This window comes from Rhineura floridana, chromosome 1, assembly GCF_030035675.1.
Source record: "Rhineura floridana isolate rRhiFlo1 chromosome 1, rRhiFlo1.hap2, whole genome shotgun sequence".
In the NCBI taxonomy this organism is placed as follows: domain Eukaryota; kingdom Metazoa; phylum Chordata; class Lepidosauria; order Squamata; family Rhineuridae; genus Rhineura; species Rhineura floridana.
The window spans coordinates 158,816,445-158,837,918 of record NC_084480.1 but is presented as its reverse complement, the minus strand read 5'-3'; the positions used below and the strand labels follow the sequence as shown (position 1 = coordinate 158,837,918).

Here is a 21,474-nt window from a genome sequence, read left to right as displayed (position 1 = left end):
TTAGTCAGTCATGGCTTCTCCCAAAGAATCCTGGGAAGTGTAGTTAGTGAAGGGTGCTGAGAGTTGCTAGGACAGGCCCTGTTCCCCTCACAGACCTACAATCAGAGCAGCTGACTATTAAACCACTAGGGCCACTGGAGCTCTGTCAGTGGAATAGTAGTCTCATCTTGGCACCCTTCACAAACTACACTTCTTAGGATTCTTTGGGGGAAGCCATGACTGTCTAAAGGGAAATAAAGGTCTGGCGTGGGTGTTACTCCAATTAGCCAAGCCCAGCAGCTGTGAGTCTGGCTTTTAGAACACTGACAGTTGGTTCTTACTGAGCATGCCCAGCCTTATCATTGAGTTCAATGCCAAATTTCTTAAATTAATTAAAAATCAGCTAGGAATTTTTTTAACTTTTAAACTGCAGAAGATGAAGGTCAGAGTATGGAGCAAGGCCAGTAATAGGATTACACAGTACTCTGTGAACATGGCTGATTCTTAATTAATTTCAAGAAATTATGAGAACTGACAGAAAAAAGTCTAAAAGGGGTCTGGTTTTTCTCTCTCTTTTTACACTTTGAACTCTCTATTCTCTCTGACTGTCTTGTGTATCACCATGAAAATTTAGAGGGTTGTTAAGCAAGTGTTTCTCAGTTTAGGACTATATGTTTTGTAAGGTTTTGTTCTGAAATGAGCTTATGGGAAGCATCAGAATGGCATGGGGGGTATTTTTGATTTAACATTGTGGAATGCAAAAAATGCATGCTGACTATAGTATACAGCCACTCTCGTGGCTGTATAATATATTGACACTTGGCCATCTTGTCATTCTGGTGGATGAAGACTGTGTAATGTGTAACACTGCGGAATGCGAAAAGTCCATGCTGACTATAGTACATAGCCACTTTTGTGGCTGTATAATTCTAAATTTTATACAAGGATCCTGGCCATGATTATATATTGCTAGATTCTATAGTGTAATCATTGTGCCACACGGAACCATAGTTTTAATTTCTTTTCCAGCCAATTGCTGAAAATGTGGTGCAGTGTGGAAGCACCTCATGCCTGTATCTTAAGCCACACCCACTACTGAACTGTGGCTATGAGCTCCATATGCTAAAACAGCTCAAAATTGTCAGTACATCCTCACTTACCACTGCCTGGATTCCTGGTCACAGAAACAGAGACGTATATAACCCATAAAGATGGCAATAAACAGCAGATGGCAGAGCCACAGGCAACCCCCACCCTTGGATGGGGTGCTGGTTTTGTGCTTGAGACAATATGCTTGACCCCCTTAAATGTTGCTCAAACTCTGGAGGATCTGCTCACAGAAAGATGTTCTCACACAGTTGAAGAGTAAAGATGCACGAGCCACTTCCACTTCAGCAACAGTTATCCTAAATCACACATCTGTCCAGGGGAAGCTACATGGGCTTGAGATACATGTGGAGTTACTGAACTGAAGGGGGAGTCACTGTTCTCAAATTCAGTAGCAGATGGTGTGGAGCTTTGCCAGGTCACCTAACCTTCCTCCAGCTGAGCCGCTGTTGCATACCAGGACAGGGGAGCAGTGGCAAGGTTGGTGTGGTGCAATCTGGGCCCTCCTCTCCATCCCATTAGGCATCAGTAACTCATACAAAGGGAGGGCAGGTGATCAGTGCAGCCCCACCACGCTGTCCGCTACTGCCCAAATTGGTTCGAGATCTGCTTTAGGTTATTATTGGTCCTCGTGGCCAATATTTGTAAATCAGGTTTCAACTGGTCACTCTACCACATACATATATCTATTGCGGCATATCCATCATATTCAATTTATTCTTTAGGAAACAGAAGTTGAACATGAGAATCACAAATTCAAAAAAGTCCTAGCTGAGACATAGCTCTCTATCAAAAATATCTGCTCAAATGTCAAGATTCATAGTCCTTATTTAGCAAACAGAGGTCCTGTGAGGCAACAGCTTGTTTAAGGTCATAAGGCAGAATGACTGCAAAGTGAGCAGTAAATTTGGATTAGATACAGTTTAGTAGAGCTGCAGTGCTCCTGTTAAGTTTTACATACATGACTCAAGGTCTGCATAAAACACACACAGAACACCTTTAAAATGGTAGATTATTCAAACAGGTATGGATACTTGAAAACAACCAAAGCTATTGCTCTGCCTGGATCCTGCAGCAGCAGAGGGCTTCTCATAAAAAGTAATTGTAAAGGGCCAAATGCCACCAGTTACAGCTTATCTCACAGGCAATCTGACCATTTCTGAACTGTGTATTTCCCTACATTGCAACTTTCTCTACTTACCATTGCCCTCCTTTCCATGGTACTTATTACCCATCAAAAGGACAATCAAGTCTTAATGGTGTGCTCCTTTGCCACAATCTAGATGCTTTCTATCTCTGTATGCTTTCTTGGTGAAGAGAATTCTTAAATGCCTGGTTTTGATATGGTTTCAAATTAATTACAAATAATTGAGTTGAAGTGAAGAAATTATATGTAGAGCGAGAGTCTAGTCAGCAGCACCATAATGCTCAGATTTGAAAAATGTTGTGGCATCACAAACTCCACTGGTGTTCCCATATTTGGAGCCATGAGGAACAATGCTGAAACCCTAGAGACACGCAGTTTCAATTGCCAACAGTGAAAGCTTGAAGTCCAGTGATCGCTCTGCCTAGGATGAGTGCGTGGATGTCATGGGTCCCTGAGGGCAAAGAGAGAAAAGAGAAAGAAAAACAAAATAGGACTAAGCAGCCGGGGGGGGGGGACAGCACATAACTTTTTTCAGATACAATTAGCATCAAGTGCTTCAGTAATCAAGCATCACAACACATTCAATGTAGTGCTGTGTAAGTAGTTCTGTCAGCACAAGTATTTCTGCTTGCCCAACAGGACTCCCCTGCCCTCTGCAGATCTGTTCTAGGGGGTTCTCCCAACCCTCTGGAACAGATTTGGGGAGGATGCGGGGAATTTCCATTATGCTAGCAGTAAAATTTGCACTAACAGGACGTGTTATCAGAATACCGCCAATGTATCCAGAGGACTTTCTACAGCTGAAAGGAAATAAAAATTAAGAGATTGAAAAACCTGGGAGGAAGAGGGACGTTCAACCAGCCGCCCTGGGCTCCTGCTGGGAAGGGCGGGATAGAAATTTAATAAATAAATAATAAATTTCAAGTACTTAAGCAGAGATAGGAAGTGTGCTCATTGAGAGTTTTGTCTATAAAAATAACATCTTAAAAGCTAATTGCAGGCTTCATAATGGGCAAGTGAGAGCTGAACCAGGATCAGGAAGACACAAGTTGAAATCCCCACTCAGCCATGAGATCTTGGGCCAGAAACTATCTCTCAGCCTAGCCTGCCTCACAGGGTCGTTGCAAGGATAAAATTGGAAGGCAGTAGAGAACTATATATGCCGCCATGAGCTCACTGGATGAAAGGCAGGATATAAATAAATGGAACAGGTAACCTAGATTTCCATGCATGTGTACCTTGGCAGCACATGACCGAAGCAAGTGTGTAAAATCTAAGGAAACATATTCCAGATGAACTTTCCCTGTAAGAGCAAATGAACCCTTTGTTCTTTCTGATGTTAAAAATTCTGCCACATCAAATTTCATTCCTGTTTTCTTTACTGCTGTGCCTGTCATTCCTTCTACCCAAAAAATACCAAGAAAGTCAGGATATTTACAATTGGAAAACAGGAATTAAAACAGAGTGAAGAAATTCAGAAGGTTTTCTAAAATTAATAATTTAGTGGCATTACATAAGGAACAAGCTAAAATATTCACAAATATAATATGTCAATGAAAGACGATTAAGATCTTTGAGTTCAGACTTAAAATAGCTACCACGAACCTAAACTATTCCATCCCCTTGCAAAGGGTTTGTGTACACACAGTGCCTCTTTTTAGACATGGCAATTAATTGCTTTTTAAAAAAAATGTTTGTTATGTAATGGCCCCAAAAATTGTGTAAATCAATTTAGTGTACTTTTATAGAATAAAAAAATAAAATAAAGTTACACTGTTAATATAACCAATCCTTTTTGAATTTTGGCTAATTCCAGTTCAGCCATACATTCAACTCCAGCACAAATAGCGTATTGTTGAAGATTAAAAGAATGAATCAGGAACCAATTATTTACATCTATGATGATATGATATATAATCCTTATGCCATTAACACAATGGCAGAGCTCCCGTAAGGATTAATGGACCTCAATTCCACCTTGAGAGTGTCCAACTACACCTCTCTACAGTATTCTGCCACTGTTTAAGGACTGGAGAGTTGTATACTTGCAGAAAGCAGAACCCAAAGAAGATTCACGTCTTAAGACCTCAGAACTTCTTATGCACTCAGTCTGGCAGGAAACTGCCAGGTGGTGGAATGTCTCTCAAGCAGACTGCACTCTTTTGCATATATGCCCATTTAAGGCCCCTTCTGAAATGTGGGCGCTATTAACAGTAGGACATCTACATATAGTGTTAGGGTAATGTCAGACCACGAAGGAAGAGTCCACAACATGGCTCCTTCCTGCGCTGGCGATGCCCCTCTGCACACTGGGATAACATTTGCATAACAAAGACTCTTCTCATATGGTCTGAGGCATCTGACATTTGTCTAGTGGCGCAGAGAGGCGCCTATCTACAGTGGCTCCATCACTTGGGTAATGCTAGAATGGGCCTCCCAGCCCATGATTTTCCTTGATCCACATTGCGAATGGGAAGATTAGCATGATGATGTATGGCAGGGATGGGGAACCTTTTTGGCTCTATGGGCCAGATTCTTATCAGGATCTGCCTTGCAGGCCAAATTTGGCAAATGGGTAAGGCTGCCTATCTGTCAATCACCTGATGTCATTTTGTTTTTGTCCTCTGAAGTCCCAAAGTCCTCTGAAGTCTTCAAAGCACATAGTAGGCTGCAAGGTGGTAAAAGCAAGGAAAAAAACCTTGCTTTTAGCAGCACATTACTTGCACACCCAGACCAAGTGAGATCACCTTCCCTTCACTTTAGTGGATGGGGGTGAGGGCAATCCTGTTCAGTGCTGGGTTTGAGTGCATGCAAGAAATCCCCGCAGAGGCATTACATGTGTGCCCAGACCAAGCAGGATCCTTTGCCCTCAGCGAATATGCAGGGAGGGTAATCCTACTTTGCACTAGGTTCCTACTGTGTGCAGTGCTTCAACAGCTTTCGAAAAACGGGTTGGTTGCCAGCCGCTTTGGAAGCTGCACAAGGGGGCTTTGACCAAGCCCTGCTGTTATCTATATCACAACAGGGGTAGGGCAGTTGGATGTGGCTTGCTCAAAATGGACTTGTGGGCCAAATGGGGAAGGCTTGTGGGTCATGATTATTCTGTTGGTTGAAGGTTCCCCTCCCCTGATGTATGGCTTGGGAAGCTTCACAGACATTACATGAATGATGTGTTTCGGTGCCTCAAGGTATACATCCAGAAAAGAAAAAAGAATGCTATCTTGTAATAGTTCTTTTTAAGTCTTCCATATTTATTTTGTGATCCCAGCAGACGTTCCCCCAAAGAAGCAGCCTGGAAACCATTTTACCTTCATATGTGTTGACAGCTTCAAGGTTCATGACATGCCTGATAACATGATATTCGTCAGCGATTCCATTGCCTCCCAACATGTCACGAGCTTGCCGGGCGATCTCCAACGCTTTCCCACATGAATTCCGTTTCAGCATGGAGATCATCTCAGGGGTTGCCCTGGGAACACAGCACAGATTATGGAAGGCAGTAAGCGATTGCCTTCAAAATAGCAGACAGAGTGCAATTAATTCTACCTCCTCAGGACACCACTGCTTGATTCCTATCTTGTTCATCCTGGAAATAATGGGCCACATATTTTGAAATGTAACCAGTGCCCCTTATTCAAATACCAATTCAACAGGCATCCTCCTCCCAGTCAGTAAGAACCCCTTCAGAGAAAAAAGGTCACTTGCTCAGAGTAGAATTCACTAATAGGCAAAAAAACCTTGCGGTTTAAGAATGTACCTATAGCCCACAGATATTTCTATCAAACTTTAAAAAGCAGGGAAATTGGGCAGCTATAGTGAATGCACCAGGGGAGCAGGAGACCTCTGAGATATTGGACTGCCCTACAAATGTGTCAAAATGCAAACACAATTTTGGTTGGCCTTTCACAGTCCAATCCACTTGCTGTGTAGCTTGGAAGAATTTTGTAAGGTTTTGTTTTGAAATGAGCTTATGGGAAGCATCAGAATGGCATGGGGGTATTTTCAATTTAACATTGTGGAATGTGAAAAATCCACGCTGGCTATAATATACAGCCACTCTCGTGGCTGTATAATTCAGGCCCCTCCTCCCCTTGGAACTCTCACTACAGCGGGAACCAATTTTCTACTTTCAGTCTCTCTCTCACACACAAACACACACACACTTACTTATCTTTGTCTTTCAGACGGCCCAGCTGCAGACAAGCTTGTAAGCCAATTGTGATCTCTGTGAGCATGTCAGCCAGCTTCTTCTGAATCAGCTGGTTTCTTGCAAGGGGGACTTTAAACTGGGTCCTACAAGATAGCATTGGTTGGTGAGGTAGAGTTGCTTCAAACTATTGTACAGCTAGAGTCATTACAGACTTGTGGCAAAGATCACTTTGGGAATGTGTGAAAACTGGGAAAAAGTGAAATAAGTAGCATATAAATGTTATTATACCCATGTGCATGCTTGTTGTGCGTGCATCCAGAAATCTGACATCCCCCCCCCGAGACATTACCTGTCCAGGGTGTACTGTCTGGCTGTCTGCAGGCAGAACTCAGCAGCTCCCAAGGCTCCCCACGTAATGCCATACCGAGCATTGTTCAAGCAGCCAAAAGGACCCTGTGGGAAGAAGATGGAGTATCAAAGCTCCAGATATGGCATTGACAGGGATTCCCGCAGTTCTCTTGCTTTTAAAAGAGTTCCCTCAGACTCCCTGTGGGGAAGCTATGGATTTTGAATGGAGCTTCACTTAGGGTTTTGCCCACATGGAAGAGTCTTTTTTAATAATAGTAATAATAATAGATATTGAGTGTGCTCACTCAGTTCCTGCATGCTACATATACATCTCAGGTGTGTCTTCAGCATTTGCTGAAAACTGAAATTGCCAGATGTGTCTCTGCTGCCACAGAGAATGCCCTCTCCTGGCCATCCCTCCACCCCAGGCTTCTGTGGGTGGCAGAACTACCAAAAGGGCCCCTTCTGCTGATCTCAACACCCAAGAGGGTCTGCATGGACTCCTTCCCTGAACTGGCCTTTTGGGGACTCCTCCCCCTATATGTATTGCAGCCATCAAATCAACATATCCTTCAATTTTCAAATGCCTTAGTTGGGCCTAAAATTTTGTTAAATGCACTGGAGTACTTTGGACAATATATTGCTTTAGTACAGAATCAACCACCTTCGTCTCCAATAAATAATTATGTCATGCCTATTGTGACACTCCAGAACATATTTGAATGCCTGGAATATGTCACTTTGTTTATTATTTGTATAAGAGCATCCTGGGTCAGACCAAAGGCCTGTCTAGTCCGACATTCTGTTAACCACCATGGCCCTTCTGATGCCTATGGGAAGCTCATTATTAAGACATGAGGGCAATAGCATCTCTCTCGCTGTCATTCCCCAGTAACCGGTATCCTGGAGGTAGTTTACAGCCATATTTAATAGGGTTTCCACAGTAACAGAGTCCTTTAATAGGGATGCCAGGATTATGTGAGGTCTCAGACATTGGAGGCATTCAAGAGGCAGCTGGACAGCCATCTGTCGGGAATGCTTTGATTTGGATTCCTGCATTGCGCAGGGGGTTGGACTTGATGGCCTTATAGGCCCCTTCCAACTCTACTATTCTATGATCTAAACTGGATGCGCCTATAGAAGGAAATAGGATGGAGAGAGCCAGTGGGTGTAGTGGTTTCACTGTTGGACTAGAACCAGGGAGACCAGGGTTCAAATCCCCACTCATCCATGAATCTCACTGGATGACCTTAGACCAGTCACAGTCTCTCAGGGTTGTTGTGAAGATAAGATGCGGAGGAAGAGAACCATGTATGGCACCATGACCACCTTGTAGGAAAGGTGGGCTATAAATAAATAAATAAAGACCAGAAGAGTCCTCCATGAATTTGTCTAATCCCCTTTTATAGTCATCTAAGTTAGTGGCCATCATGATAGGAAATCCTGTGGATAACACTGTGTGGTGTGTGAAGCGGTAGCAAGACCACTGCAGGAGGATGGTGGCTCACATGCGGCGTATTCAAGATCCTAGTTTGTTACCAAGGGGATTGTGAGGGCAGAGTCAATGTCAACACCATGCCTCCTGTCTGGGAATCTACCAGAAGGCAGGATTCAAGAACCCATGGACGGGAAGGGATCTTACAGCAAGTCCAGAGACGTTGGGCAGCAGGTTTTCTTCAGGCACCTCCACATCCTCCATAACAATCATCCCAGTGACAGAGGCTCGCAGAGCAAATTTGCCCTCAATCTTTGGAGCGGACAGACCCTTAATTCCACGTTCCAAGAGGAAGCCCCGCACTTTGCCGTCTTCACACACAGCCCACACCACATACAGATCGGCTATTGGAGAATTAGTAATCCTGAGAGAACAGTGAACACATGTCAGATGTTTGGCATGCTACCCAGAGCAGGTCTTACAGACTGGCAAAGATTCTGGTCAACTAAACCTCAACCCAGGTGGCTTCAGGAAAAACTAAGGCATGGGTATATAACAGAGTAGGGGGTGGTATCCAGCTTTTCTGGAAAGGACCTTCTCTCCAAAGCCAATATCTAAGGCAATATTCCTTTATATTGGTCTTTAAATCTTCTGGCTAGGTTAGACCATTGCGGTTGCCTGCAGTCTGCTCTGGGTCACTCCCCTGCCCCATTTTCTGGGCACCAAGACAGCTGCAGATCTCACCAGGTCTTGGTGCCGTTGAGTGTGTAGGTCTTTCTGGAGGGGTTGTATTGGGCCCGGGTTTCCATGCTACCAGGGTCACTCCCATGGTTGGGCTCTGTAAGACCAAAACAGCCCAGCAACTCTCCCTTGGCTGTGGGGAGAAAGACATGACGATGAGCTACAGTTGTTCCCAAAGCACCCCCTTCTCTCCCTCCCTCCCTGCAGTCAAAGCTCATCCTTGCCCTCATTGCTTTTCTGAAGGCTTCTAGTGGACCGAAATTCCCACAGACTTTATCCCAAGGATAACTCAACCCTTTTGGATTATTTATTGCCTAATTTCCCACTGGAAGAGAGAAGTAGTTCTTTAATTAGTAAAAGAGTTGAAGAATGAACAAAATCAACAAAAAGCAACAGAAATTAGAAATCTGGAGAAGTCTTGAAAGAAAGAGTTACGAACTGGGGAACAAAAACAAATAACCAGGAAATAAGAAAGTTGCCTAAACGGAACAAATTAACAGATGTGGCATGGGATTGAAGAATAAGAAAAAAGGAACAGGAAATCAAGGGAACAAATATGAGGAAGTAGTAAAGGATCTATCAAAATTAAAAGAAAACATGTTTTAAGAATCAACCTGATACAGAAATAAGACAGGGAAAAGTAGGAAATAAGCTAACAGAGCAATCCAAATCATGGGAAGCCGGTGGGAGGGCCAGCCCAGCTGCAGTGGCAACCTCCATAGCATCCACTCTGTTTGGGAGCCACCGGGCCAGCTGCCCGCTGACTCAGTTGGGAGCCATGTGTGGTGACTGGAAAAGCAAAAGCCAGCTCCCATAAATACCCTTACTGGAGAGTAAGCACTCCCCATTGACCAACATGGAAATAATTTTACTCCACCAGCGTATTGGTCAGCGGAAAATTTACCTGGATTGGAACCCACAGGTGTACTCTGAACACGAGGGGGATGATGCATAAATTCCCCCCGGGCTCCTCCTCCACCACATCCCTGGAATGCCCCATTTTGGGGCCTTTCACTGGATTCTGCAAGCTCTCTGTCTGCCAGGCTGGGCTTTGCTGGCAAACTCCCAGCTGAGCCAGCAGGGTCCTGTAAGCCAAGGATCCGCTACATCCAACACCCCCCAGCCCAGCGTAAATGCTAGTTGGATTGAGCCCTGAAGCACTAGAATGTTAAATTAAGAGAGATAGAGGAATCTCACTGGTATTGAAAACAATGGATAAATACAGAAAAAATATTTTTTAAGAAGTGGCCTGACAAAGGCATAAGCATTTCCAGGACGTATGGAATGTTAATACTTTAGGGGTGAGGGGAAAAAGAAATTGGCTTGTTTAACCTCAAGCTTTATTATAAAGTATCCTGAAAAAGGGAGATTGCACTTGTGGGACAGAGAAATGTGTCCCATGATTATAAAAAAAATAATCCTCTGCATTATAGAGGGATCTGTCAGGAGGAAGGAAAGGGGGGGGGGGAAAGGAGACCTTTTCCCTTCCCCACTCTCGACCCCCTCCTTAGTTCCGGGGCTGGGCCCTCCAGTCCTATTCAGGACAACAGGGTAGGAGATCTCTCTTCTCCACACTCCATCACCAAGAGACATAACTAGTACTATAAGGATGCTATTCCAGGATGCCTCACACTCTAAACAGGTGCAGTCCTCTTAGGGGGTTGAGATTCACTGCTACATTTTGTTGAAGCTTGCACTTGTAGATCCTAATGTATAATACAACAGGCAAACTTTAAAAGCTAATGCTGCAGTCCTATACCCACATGCCTAGAAGAAACCCCCACTGAACTCAATGGTACTTATGTATGAGTAGTTACATATGCAGTTTGTGCTGTAAGGCTGCATATCTTATTTCCAAGTAAGCATACATAATAGTGGGCTGCATGTAACTTAAAGTTACAGGCATGGTTACAGATACCACTTTTTGATAGGAAATCAAAATATGAAGATGTAGAGAATAAGACCCTCCTTTCAGGTATACCACATTATTATCTTCCTGATTTTGAAGCACTGCCAAACTGGAGCTATGTCATTCTTTAAGGAGCTGTTGATTAAGCAGACCCCAGAGAGGTGACTTTACCTATGAAACTTTGGAAATTAGAATATTTAGTAAATCCCTCACTTCATAGTAAGTTGGGGAAGATCCTTGAGGAACCTGGAATCTAGCAAAATGTATTATCTAGATCAGCCTGATGCCTTCCAGATATTTTAGGCTACAACTCCCATCAGCCCCAGGCTGATCTAAACTATTGTGTGCAACACTGAAAGAAAGCTTTTATAAAGTTATGTGTCAATGGAGTTAAGTTCTGTAACAAAAACATTACATTAGATAATGCTAGATGCTGTAGATGTAATATACAACATATTCAACCCCAAATAAATAACTAGCTTGGGAAAGTCATGGAAATCTAAGCTATAATATGGGATAAGCTATCTTTTATCATAGCTTTCTACTTTCTCACAAATCTTTCATGGGCTGCTTGGACATGCATATCCATGCAGCCAAGTGGAAAAATAAGAATCTTTCTATTGATCAATGTTTGGAAAAATATACAAAAAAACCCAAAATGATGGAAGCTTTTTAATATTAAATTAAAAGGGCCATAACAATAGAAAGCTGGTTTTTATTTGTACAGCACTGAAATGAGAAACAGTGAAAATGTTCACTTTCTTTAGACTCTTCACTATGTTACTGTCTAGTTGTGGCTGGACACAGCCTGAGGGTACATGGTGCAGCCACCTGCTAAAGCTAAGCAAGTTGGGCTTGCTCAGTGTCTGGATGAGACCAGCTGGCAATCCTTTGTATACTTCCTTGAGCTCCATGACAGAAGTAAAGTGGGGTATAAAAAGACATTGATTGTTATTTAAAAAGAGTGAATAGTAGTCAAATCTGTAAGTTCTTGGATCTTATGAGTTGCAGCACAACCATAGCCATCTCTTCCCAGAAGTACCTCCTACTGAATTCAACGGGGTTTACTACCAGGTAAGTAGAGTTAGGATTGCAGCCTAAGTTACCAGATCAGTAAAAAGACAATGATGGCAAAAGAGATACATGTCCTATCCTTGGAATGCAATCAAACCCTAGTCTCTCACATCCAGCATCCTAATACTGTTCACTTACCAAGGAGTGGCAAGTATTTCTGCTTCTGCTCCTCTGTCCCATATGTATATATAGGGTGCATCACCAAAGATGATTGGACACTCAGGACAGAACGATAACTGCTGTCTACCCTCTCAATCTCCCTTGCCAGGAGCCCATATGCCACATAGGTGGTTCCTGCACAGCCATAACCTAGGAGAAATGGATGTAGACTTAACAAGTAAGCCATGAGTTCTAAGCCCATCTGGGTCACCGTCCTAGACAAAGGGATCATACCAATACCTGCCAAAGATTTGGAGGAAGGGCAGAGAACAGATTGTCATTGGGGTTTGGGGAGCCTAATGGCCTAGAATTGTGGATCTATGCACCCAGTTTTTATTTTTGCACATTAAAATATTCCAACATTAGCTATGTAGCCATATATATATAAAATAACATGCAATCAACATAAAGCAAGCACTATGCCCAGGCTTAGAACTTATTTAGTAGCACACTAAAAATAAATAGCACCAATGCTTCAAATGGAATTAAATGATCAGCAGTCCCACTGCTGCATAAACCCCAATTCATTAATTCAAAAAGGAGGATAACACCACCATATTAACAGGAACACAACCAGATCATACCAGACCCTCCACCAAGTGCTCTATGAAAGAGCCAGGATGGCAACAGGCCAAAGATGGAGTCAGGTGGCATCTCTTAGGAAAACTCTGCATAGTCGTGGCACCACAATGGAAAAGGCCCTATCCCATATATGCACTCACCATTTTTGAAAGCAGAGAGCTGTGGAGGAGGGCATCCAACACTGATAGGCACTGACCTTCTTATTTTATTCACTTGTAAATTATTTCTTACCAAGCTCTCCCATAAAACCCATGGCAGCTTACAAACTATCAATGGGACAAAGTATTAAAACCATAAAATACAAATCCAGACAAATCACTTAATGAGCAGAGATGGGGTATCAATGGCAGCTAGCCATGATGGCTACACACTACCTCCAGTATCAGAGGCAGTATGCCTCAGAATACCAATTGCTGGGAGAGGTGAGAAGGAGACGGCCACTGCACTCATGTCCTGCTTGTAGACTTCCCACAGACATTTGGCTGGCCACAGTGAGAACAGGATGCTGGACTAGATGAGCCTTTGGTCTGATCCAATGGGGCTCTGATTATATACTTAGCATAAATAGCTGAGCAAGTTATCATAACAGTTATAAATGTTCCCAAAAACTGTGATGAATACATCACCATCAACAGAAATGAAACGGAAATTAAAACGAGAGACATTTTGTACTCTGAACCTTCCAGTCGAAGGCCCTGGATCAGGCCCTGGCAGGTACTTCACAGCCACCCTGAGACTTGTGATTACAACAGAAGGGGTGCGATATAAATCTGCTTAAATGAATAAATAATACATCATCTCATGGGCACTTCTGGCCAATGGTGGCCCTACTCACTACCACGAAGATGAAAAACACTGCAGCATTACCTTTGATTGTAGGGCCCAGGATGCCCAGTGCCCCCATTTCTGACACAATTTCCCGGTGAAAGACTGCAAAGGCACAAAGGGAGAATAGGGATATAGGTAACAAAATTGTAGACAGAGCCTGTTTTGACTGCTACATATCATCGCCCCCCTTCTGTCCCATTGAGGCCTGGTATGCAATGTTATCTTTAACACTATGGAGTGATGCAATATGACTGTTTCCAATTGCTACTAGCAATGCTTGAAGGATGGTCATCACATGGGTGAGGCTGCCATCATGCCAGTGAGGTGTATGGGAACCACAAAGCTGCAAGTAACTTATTTCTCAGGCACCTGTGGCTTCTGCCATAAGTTCAAAAGGATTTAGAGCTACACAAAGCCGGTACAGGCCCCAAACCCAGCTTTATTTATTTTATTATTATTTACATTAAAATGGATACCCCACTTCAGGGTCGTGCAAGATGGTATACAAAAAAAGCAATACAAATTCAACAAATTAATGAACTACTAATGAATTACTAATACTACTTACTAATTACTAATACTAAGGAACAAAGCCATAAAAAGAGAATGAATATCTGCTTCCTGGGGCCCTTGCAGGGTGATAAGCCAGGGAAGCAACACATTCAGATGTTCTGCCTCCCTTTTTGATATTGACCCAAAACATACAGCAGGAATCATGGATCATTTCAGTGCCCTTCGGAATCAGCCCGCTCAATCAGTAACTCTGAGGTTATCTATTAAATCCACTGGCATGTTCAGCAAACAAGAAGGAGAAAGAATATTCCCCATCATCTAGGGAAGGGATAGTACTCTGCACCAACCCACATGGCACAAATTTATTTATTTATTTATTATTTTATTATACTTGTATACCGCTCCATAGCCGAAGCTCTCTGGGCGGTTTACAGTAACTAAAGGCTATAAGTGGTCAATATTTTTCTTTTCTTTTTCAAAGTACCTTCGTTTCTATTGGCCATGAGGATCCTGGGCATCAGCTTTTCCTGGCAATAGTTGCGAAATGAGTCCCGGATCATTATTTCCTCATGAGTCAGGAGCCTCTCCAACTGTAAGGCATCTCGCCAGTCAAACTGGGCTCTTGGGACTGGGAGAAGACAGGCAAAAAAGTCAGCCTGAAGAATTTGGCAAAGAAATTCCCTCATGTCTAGGGGAGGCACCAGTAATAGTGTATTTATTTATTTATTTATTTATTTATTTATTTAATTTCATTTATAAACCGCCCATAGCCAATGGCTCCCTGGGCGGTGTACAACATACAATAATACAATAAATGAACAAAATCACAGATAAAAATACAAATTCATAATAACACTAAATGATATTAGCATAGCTAAAACATTAAAACAGTAAAATACATAGAAATATATTAAAATGCCTGGGAGAATAGGAAGGTTTTAGCCTGGCGCCGAAAGGATAGCAGCGTAGGCGCCAGGCGTACCTCCTCGGGGAGACTGTTCCACAATTCAGGGGCCACCACCGAAAAGGCCCTAGATCTTGTCATTACCCTCCGAGGCTCTCGGTGAGACGGTACTCAGAGGAGGGCCTTAGATGTCGAACGAAGTGTATGGGTAGGTATAGAACTTTTATTGATTTTTTTTAAAGAGCATTTATATACGGCCTTTCAAAGTGATATTCTTTCAAGGCGGCTTACATATTGAAAATGTAAAGATATAGTGTCAATGAAAATGTGTAACCCACCCATGCATAAAACTCATAATATATCATAATATAGAACCGTAGTTCCCCACAACCAGCCATTTGTGGAGAAAAAAAGTATCCAAGCAAAGGAGAGTGTTGCTTATGTAAAGGCCACCTGAAATAAATAAGCCTTGATGGTTTTGTAAGAGATTTGAGTGTTGCAGATGTCCAAATGTTAGCAGGGAAGGCATTACAGAGCCTTGACACCATCCTGGAAAAAGCTCCCTCTCTTGTGAGTCAGTATTACTGACCTAAGATGCAGGCAAGAGGAGGGCCTCTGTTGATTTTAGGAGTGCAGACAGATTGATATGATGAATAACACTGCAAGACTGTGTAACTAAGTACATGCAAGCTTTCACATTACACAGTCTTCATCCACCAGAATGCCAAGATAGCCAATTGTCAATATATTATACAGTCATGAGAATGGCTGTATACTATAGTCAGCATGCATTTTTTGCATTCCGCAATGTTAAAACGAAAGTATCCCCCATGCCATTCTGATGCTTCCCATAAGCTCATTTCAAAACAAAACCTTACAAAACCTATAGTCCTGAACTCAGAAGTGCTTGCTTAACAACCCTCTAAATTTTCATGGCGATACACAAAACAGTCAGAGAGAATCGAGAGTTCAAAGTGTAAAAAGAGAGAGAGAAAAAACAGACCCCTTTTGGACTTTTTCCTGTCAGAGTTCTCATAATTTGTTGAAATTAATTAAAAATCACCAATGTACGCAGAGTACCTGTAATCCTATTACTGGCCTTGCCCCATACTCTGACCTTCATCTTCTGCAGTTTAAAAGTTAAAAAAATTCCTAGCTGATTTTTAATTAATTTAAGAAATTTGGCATTGAACTCAATGATAAGGCTGGGCATGCTCAGTAAGAACCGACTGTCAACGTTCTAAAAGCCAGACTCAAAGCTGCTGGGCTTGCCTAATCAGGGGGCCACACCCACGCCAGACATTTATTTCACTTGAGACAGTCATGGCTTCCCCCAAAGAATCCTGGAAAGTGTAGTTTGTGAAGAGTGCTGAGAGGAGACTCATATTCCCCTGACAGAACCCCAGTGGCCAGAGTGGTTTAACAGTCAGCTGCTCTGACTGAAGCTCTGCGAGGGAAACAGGGCATCTCCTAGCAACTCTCAGCACCCTTCACTAACTACACTTCCCAGAATTCTTTGGGAGAAGACATGACTACCTAAAGGGAAATACAAGTCTGGTGTGGATGTGGCCAGGGACAGCTTTGGTTTAAATTTGGGTGGGAGGCTACATGTGCCTGCTGTAGAATAAAAATGTGGGGGAAACCCTGAAAAAGAATGATACTGTTCAAGGAAAGGGGCTTCCCCTCTGCCCAGTGCCCACTCATCCAATCCCCTCCCCCTTCCCTTCCTGCCCTCCCCCAGGTCAGTTTCATCTATCCTAAGCATTATTATACAGGAGTAAATCCCACTGAATTCAAAAAGCATGCAAATGATGAAACCTGCCTTCTCCTCCTCCTGTCCCCTCCCTCTTGCCCCTTCCCTCCCCCATGGTCAGTTTTAACTATCCTAGGACTACGACCTGGGTTTGAATCCCCACACAGCCATGAAGCTCACTGGGTGACGTTGGGCCAGTCACTGCCTGTCAGCCTCAGCGGAAGGCAATCATAAACCACCTCTGAATACTGCTTACCATGAAAACCCTATTCATAGGGTTGCCATAAGCCGGAATCGATTTGAAGGCAGTCCATTTCATTTTCAAGCATGATTGCACAGGAGTAAATCCTATTGAACTCAATAAGCATGCAAATGATCAAACCTGCCCTGCCCTCCTCCTCCCTCCCATCACCTCCCTTTTGCCCCTTCCCTCCCCCTTCCTTCACCCCTCCTCATCACGTTACCAAATTCTTCCAAGCTACACAGAAAGTGGATTGGAATGTGAAAGACCAACCCAAATTGTTTTTGCATTTTGACAGATTTGTAGGGCAGTCCAATATCTCAGAGAGGTGGTCAGGTCCCTGCTCCCCTGGTGCATTCACTATAGCTGCCCAATTTCCCTGCTTTTTAAAGTTTGATAGAAATATCTGTTGGCTAAAGGTACGTACTTAAACTGCAAGGATTTTTGCCTATTAGTGAACAAAACATACAATATTACTAGCTGCCTAATACTTAAAAATATACACCAAGGGGATCATAGAATGTTAGTGACTTGACCTACTGTCCTTTATACTGTTAAATTATGAGTTTTAATTCATATAACTTTCAAGGTGTGAAAAAACTTCTTTAAAAGGTGAATGTTGTGATCAAAGAGGGGAGAGTCAAACTGAGAAGAATGCCCTCCCACAGTTGACAAGTTATTATTGTAGCTGACTACTTTTCAGTACAATACCATCTGCAGCCTTAACTGTTTGGTTTAATCTATTTGGTGTCCACTTTGGGACACCTGGAGCTCTAGACTGGGTATAATCAAAGTCATGGATTATACTTGACCATCTCTTATATTCCACATAATTTGATATTTGGGCTAGAATACTACATAGCATATATCAGGAATAGCCAATGTAGTGCCCTCCAGATGTTGCTGGACTCCAGTTCCCACTATCCCTGACCACTGGCCATGCTGGCTGGAGCTGGTGAGAGTTTGAGTCCCACAACATCTGGAGGGAACCACACTGACTACCCCGAGTATACACACTAACAAGGGAATAAGTCCCACTGAATTCAGTGGAGCTTACTTTTAAGTAGACAAGTATAGCATTGGTCTGTAAAGGTGTTGAGAGTTGCAATTCTGGTAGTATCTGTGAGTAATCGTTTGTATCTTCCAGAATGCAGAGGATCGAGGCTATCTGGGAACTGACCAAAAAGGTGACAAAACAGCTTTTTATATGGGCAATACACCGTTGCGTGAAGGAGTAGAGGGGGGCATCAAACTTGAGGAGATAACATTAATACAATGGTGTTCATTTATACGGTAGCACCAAAAGGTTGGAGTATACAGCCTTCCCGAAACCATTTCCAAAGGAATAAGAAAAGGGAGCAGAATTGCTGAGGGTGAAGTCCAAATATGGAGCTCTAAATCAAAAGTCATCACGTTCCACAAGCCAAACGAAACCATAGAATCACAGAATAGTAGAGTTGGAAGGGGCTTATAAGGCCATCGAGTCCAAACCCCTGCTCAATGCAGGAATCCAAATCAAAGCATTCCCGACAGATGGCTGTCTAGCTGCCTCTTGAATGCCTCCAGTGTCGGAGAGCCCACTACCTCTCTAGGTAACTGATTCCATTGTCGTATGGCTCTAACAGTTAGGAAGTTTTTCCTGATATCTAGTCGAAATCTGGCTTCCTGCAACTTATTTATTTATTATTTATTTATTATTTCAATTTATATACCGCCCTTAGCAGAATAGCTCTCAGGGCGGTGAACAAACAAGATAAAATACAATATGAGCCCATTATTCTGTGTCCTGCACCCTGGGACGATCAAGAACAGATCCCGGCCCTCCTCTGTGTGACAACCTTTCACGTACTTGAATAGTGCTATCATATCTCCCCTCAGTCTTCTCCTCTCCAGGCTAAACATGCCCAGTTCTTTCAGTCTCTCCTCATAGGGCTACCTTTGGCTTCTTTTCCCGAGGGCTTTGCTTCTTTTTTTGTAATATAAACAGTAACACAATGCAATTTCCCCAGCTCAGTCACCTCCTCTCCTGCCCCCAATCCTCAGATGTAATATGTTAGCCATGCAAGACAACTTGTCACCTGACTCTTCAGCCCAGGAGGCAGCAGCAAAAGGCCACTATCGTCAGAGTATGGCCCTGTCCCCTTCAACACTGCTTCCTTGCCTGATCTGCTCTGCTCACCTTTTGACCAAAATATGATATAAAAAGGGGCCTGGGTGCTAATTATATATTTTTCTGGGAGGGAGAAAGGGGTAAAGTGCAAGCTCCTAAGGAAATGAACATATATTCTTCTCCCCCACCCCTCAATCATCCCTCACTTAGCAGTTGCTCTACTTCCCCATCACTTTTAGCAGAAGTTGCCCACTGACCCTTTTGTGTAGCTACGCTGGTGCCCTGTGTGCGGATATCACATGGGCCTGTCACGCAACGGCTACACTGCAAAAGCCGTCTGGCAGGTAATCTCAGCGCCATCAGGATGAGTGCCTGAAAGAGGTCAATGAAATAAAATTATAAGATCATAACAAGTTTTGGAGGGCACCTAGAGCTCCCCTACTAATTGTGGCTCCTTTCCCGTGAGCCTAACTCTAGTCATCTTAAAACATTAAGGCAGAGAATTTTGCTAGCAATTCAATTCAAGGGTAGCCATTTTTGTTGGATATTCCTAACTCCAATAGCATTATACACTGAGAGTGATAAAACTCCTAATACAACAGACATCTAAGTACCCTAGTTGTGCGTGTATGGTGGTGGTAATGGGGTGGTTGTTCAAAACTCTTCCCCCTCCATCCACATCAGACTAGGCCAGTGGGCTAGAGCAGAGGCAGGGAAAGAAGAGGTGCTTTGGGGCCCCATTACAGGATTCCACCCTCCGCTTTGGGAGCGATGGCAGTGGGACCTACTGGTTTACACCAAAGAAAGCCCTTGAAGAAAGTGGCAGAATTCGCGCGTTCTGGTGGATGAGAAAGGATGCCAGGCTTCCTGGATTTCTCCTTTCCTCCTCCCAGCAAGTGCATGGAGCCCTATAAGAGAGAGACAGGCCACAGAAGCATCAGGGCCGTTCTACCAATCCACCCCTCTAGGATACCAAAACGCCGCCAAGAGGGTGGTAGGTTTTCACCTAAGCTTGCGCTGCGCTCTGTTTTGCAAGCTTGCAAAGCGGCAATAGCCGACAGGAATCCCACCTCGTCTCCACCGGGTTCGCAGCAAACACCTCCTTAGGCCAAAGCCCTTGTGCAGCCTTTCCCTTCCTGGCTGCGAGAGGGAGTGCCCTTCTCCCCCATTGGCTGGGCAGAAGAGGCGTGTGCTCACGACACAGCCTTTGCTCGCCTGGAAGAAGAGAGCATCACGCAATACGGAACGGGAAAGGCGGGCGCTCAAGACAAGGTTCAGTCCAGCCCCCTCTCCCAAACCCCTTGCAGGTATACCTGTAACTCAGGCGAACTCTTCATCCTTCTGACGAAGTACTCTAGCAGTTCACGAAAATTTATGCCATAATAAATTTACTCGTCTTTAAGGTGCAACAAGACTCTATATTTTTAAAAAATACGTATTTTTCTTGTTTGTCTTTATAAAATTATACAAAAAACAAGCACCCTTCTACATACTGCTGTTGCTAAGCATCATGTATCCCCTTGGGTCTCTTCTGTGGCTCAAAATGTGCCTCTTTACAGAGAGAAATCGTGGAACAATAACAGTTGTGTGTAGCATTGCTTTTTTATTTTTAAATATGGCAATTTGAGCTAAGTGCCTCTTCACAAACGTATTTATTCTTTTTAAGCAGCAAAGTGACAGTGCTTCTGCACATGTGCAAGTGTTTCCTTTGTGAAGACAGTTTTCAGAAATGGACCTAACACATTGCCACCTTCGATAAGAAAGCTTATTTTCAAATAAATCTTTGAAACTATACACTTTCTATAACTCTGGGCAGAATGCTCCCCTTCCCCCAGAGTTACATGGTTTTCTTTTTATAAATACAGAAGGTATAGAAGTAGCAATAAAAATGGCAACCATATATGTTTTTTCTGGCTTTATATTTTATTGAAATATCTTATGTAAAAGTATGGATCTGCCACAGTGAAATACTGTGTATGGTTCAAGTTGCCCTATCTCAAAAAGGATCATAGTGTTACAGTTTGAAGTGCAAGAACTAATCATGACAGCACCCATAGTCACACCTATAGTCCCGGCAGGTTTTGGAAGAGGCAGAGCTTCCGACTGATGCCTTGACTTTGAGGGTGTTTACCGACAAGGACCAGGCTTTTATGACCTCAAACTTCTTTGCTGGAGTGAAGATTGATCCAAAAAGTCTTGTGAAGAAGTTAGACATTGATTCAAGAAGCATTTTTTCAGGCCTAAAAGCAGGTGCCAATAGCTGACTGTCTCGGAGAGGCTCTCCCCGGGGAGAAAGCTACACACGTTCAAGATCACGTGGAGAGAATGCAGGGAGACATGAACACGAACACAAATCAGGAAGCCTTGTGCCACCATTGAAGTATTACCAAGAAGAAAAATGTGTGAAGTGTCTGTGCGCTGGAACATGGATGCAGGAGCCCAGGGCGGCACCGTTGTGGATATATTATTCAGAGAGGTGTCATGCAGACTGCAC

The 21,474-nt window shown here is 43.3% G+C and overlaps 1 protein-coding gene across 8 annotated transcripts; it reads right to left on the bottom strand.

The window, feature by feature from the left end:
* Positions 1–1,785: 1,785 nt before the first annotated feature.
* Positions 1,786–20,140, bottom strand: GCDH (glutaryl-CoA dehydrogenase). Of its 8 annotated transcripts, XM_061639790.1 has the most exons (12): positions 19,987–20,139; positions 19,769–19,888; positions 19,238–19,352; positions 14,457–14,600; positions 13,499–13,561; positions 12,029–12,199; positions 8,911–9,040; positions 8,374–8,590; positions 6,733–6,836; positions 6,401–6,526; positions 5,542–5,702; positions 1,786–2,684 (listed from the first exon to the last, which is right to left on the bottom strand). In XM_061639790.1, exons 2-12 carry the CDS (start codon positions 19,880–19,882, stop codon positions 2,611–2,613), a joined length of 1,419 nt encoding a protein of 472 aa, XP_061495774.1. In that variant the 5' UTR covers positions 19,883–19,888; positions 19,987–20,139; the 3' UTR covers positions 1,786–2,610. The 8 variants fall into 8 exon arrangements, with proteins under 8 accessions (XP_061495774.1, XP_061495797.1, XP_061495790.1 ...); XM_061639813.1 differs by lacking the exon at positions 14,457–14,600 and having other exon boundaries at positions 19,987–20,140; XM_061639806.1 differs by lacking the exon at positions 19,769–19,888 and having other exon boundaries at positions 20,051–20,140.
* Positions 20,141–21,474: the final 1,334 nt, after the last annotated feature.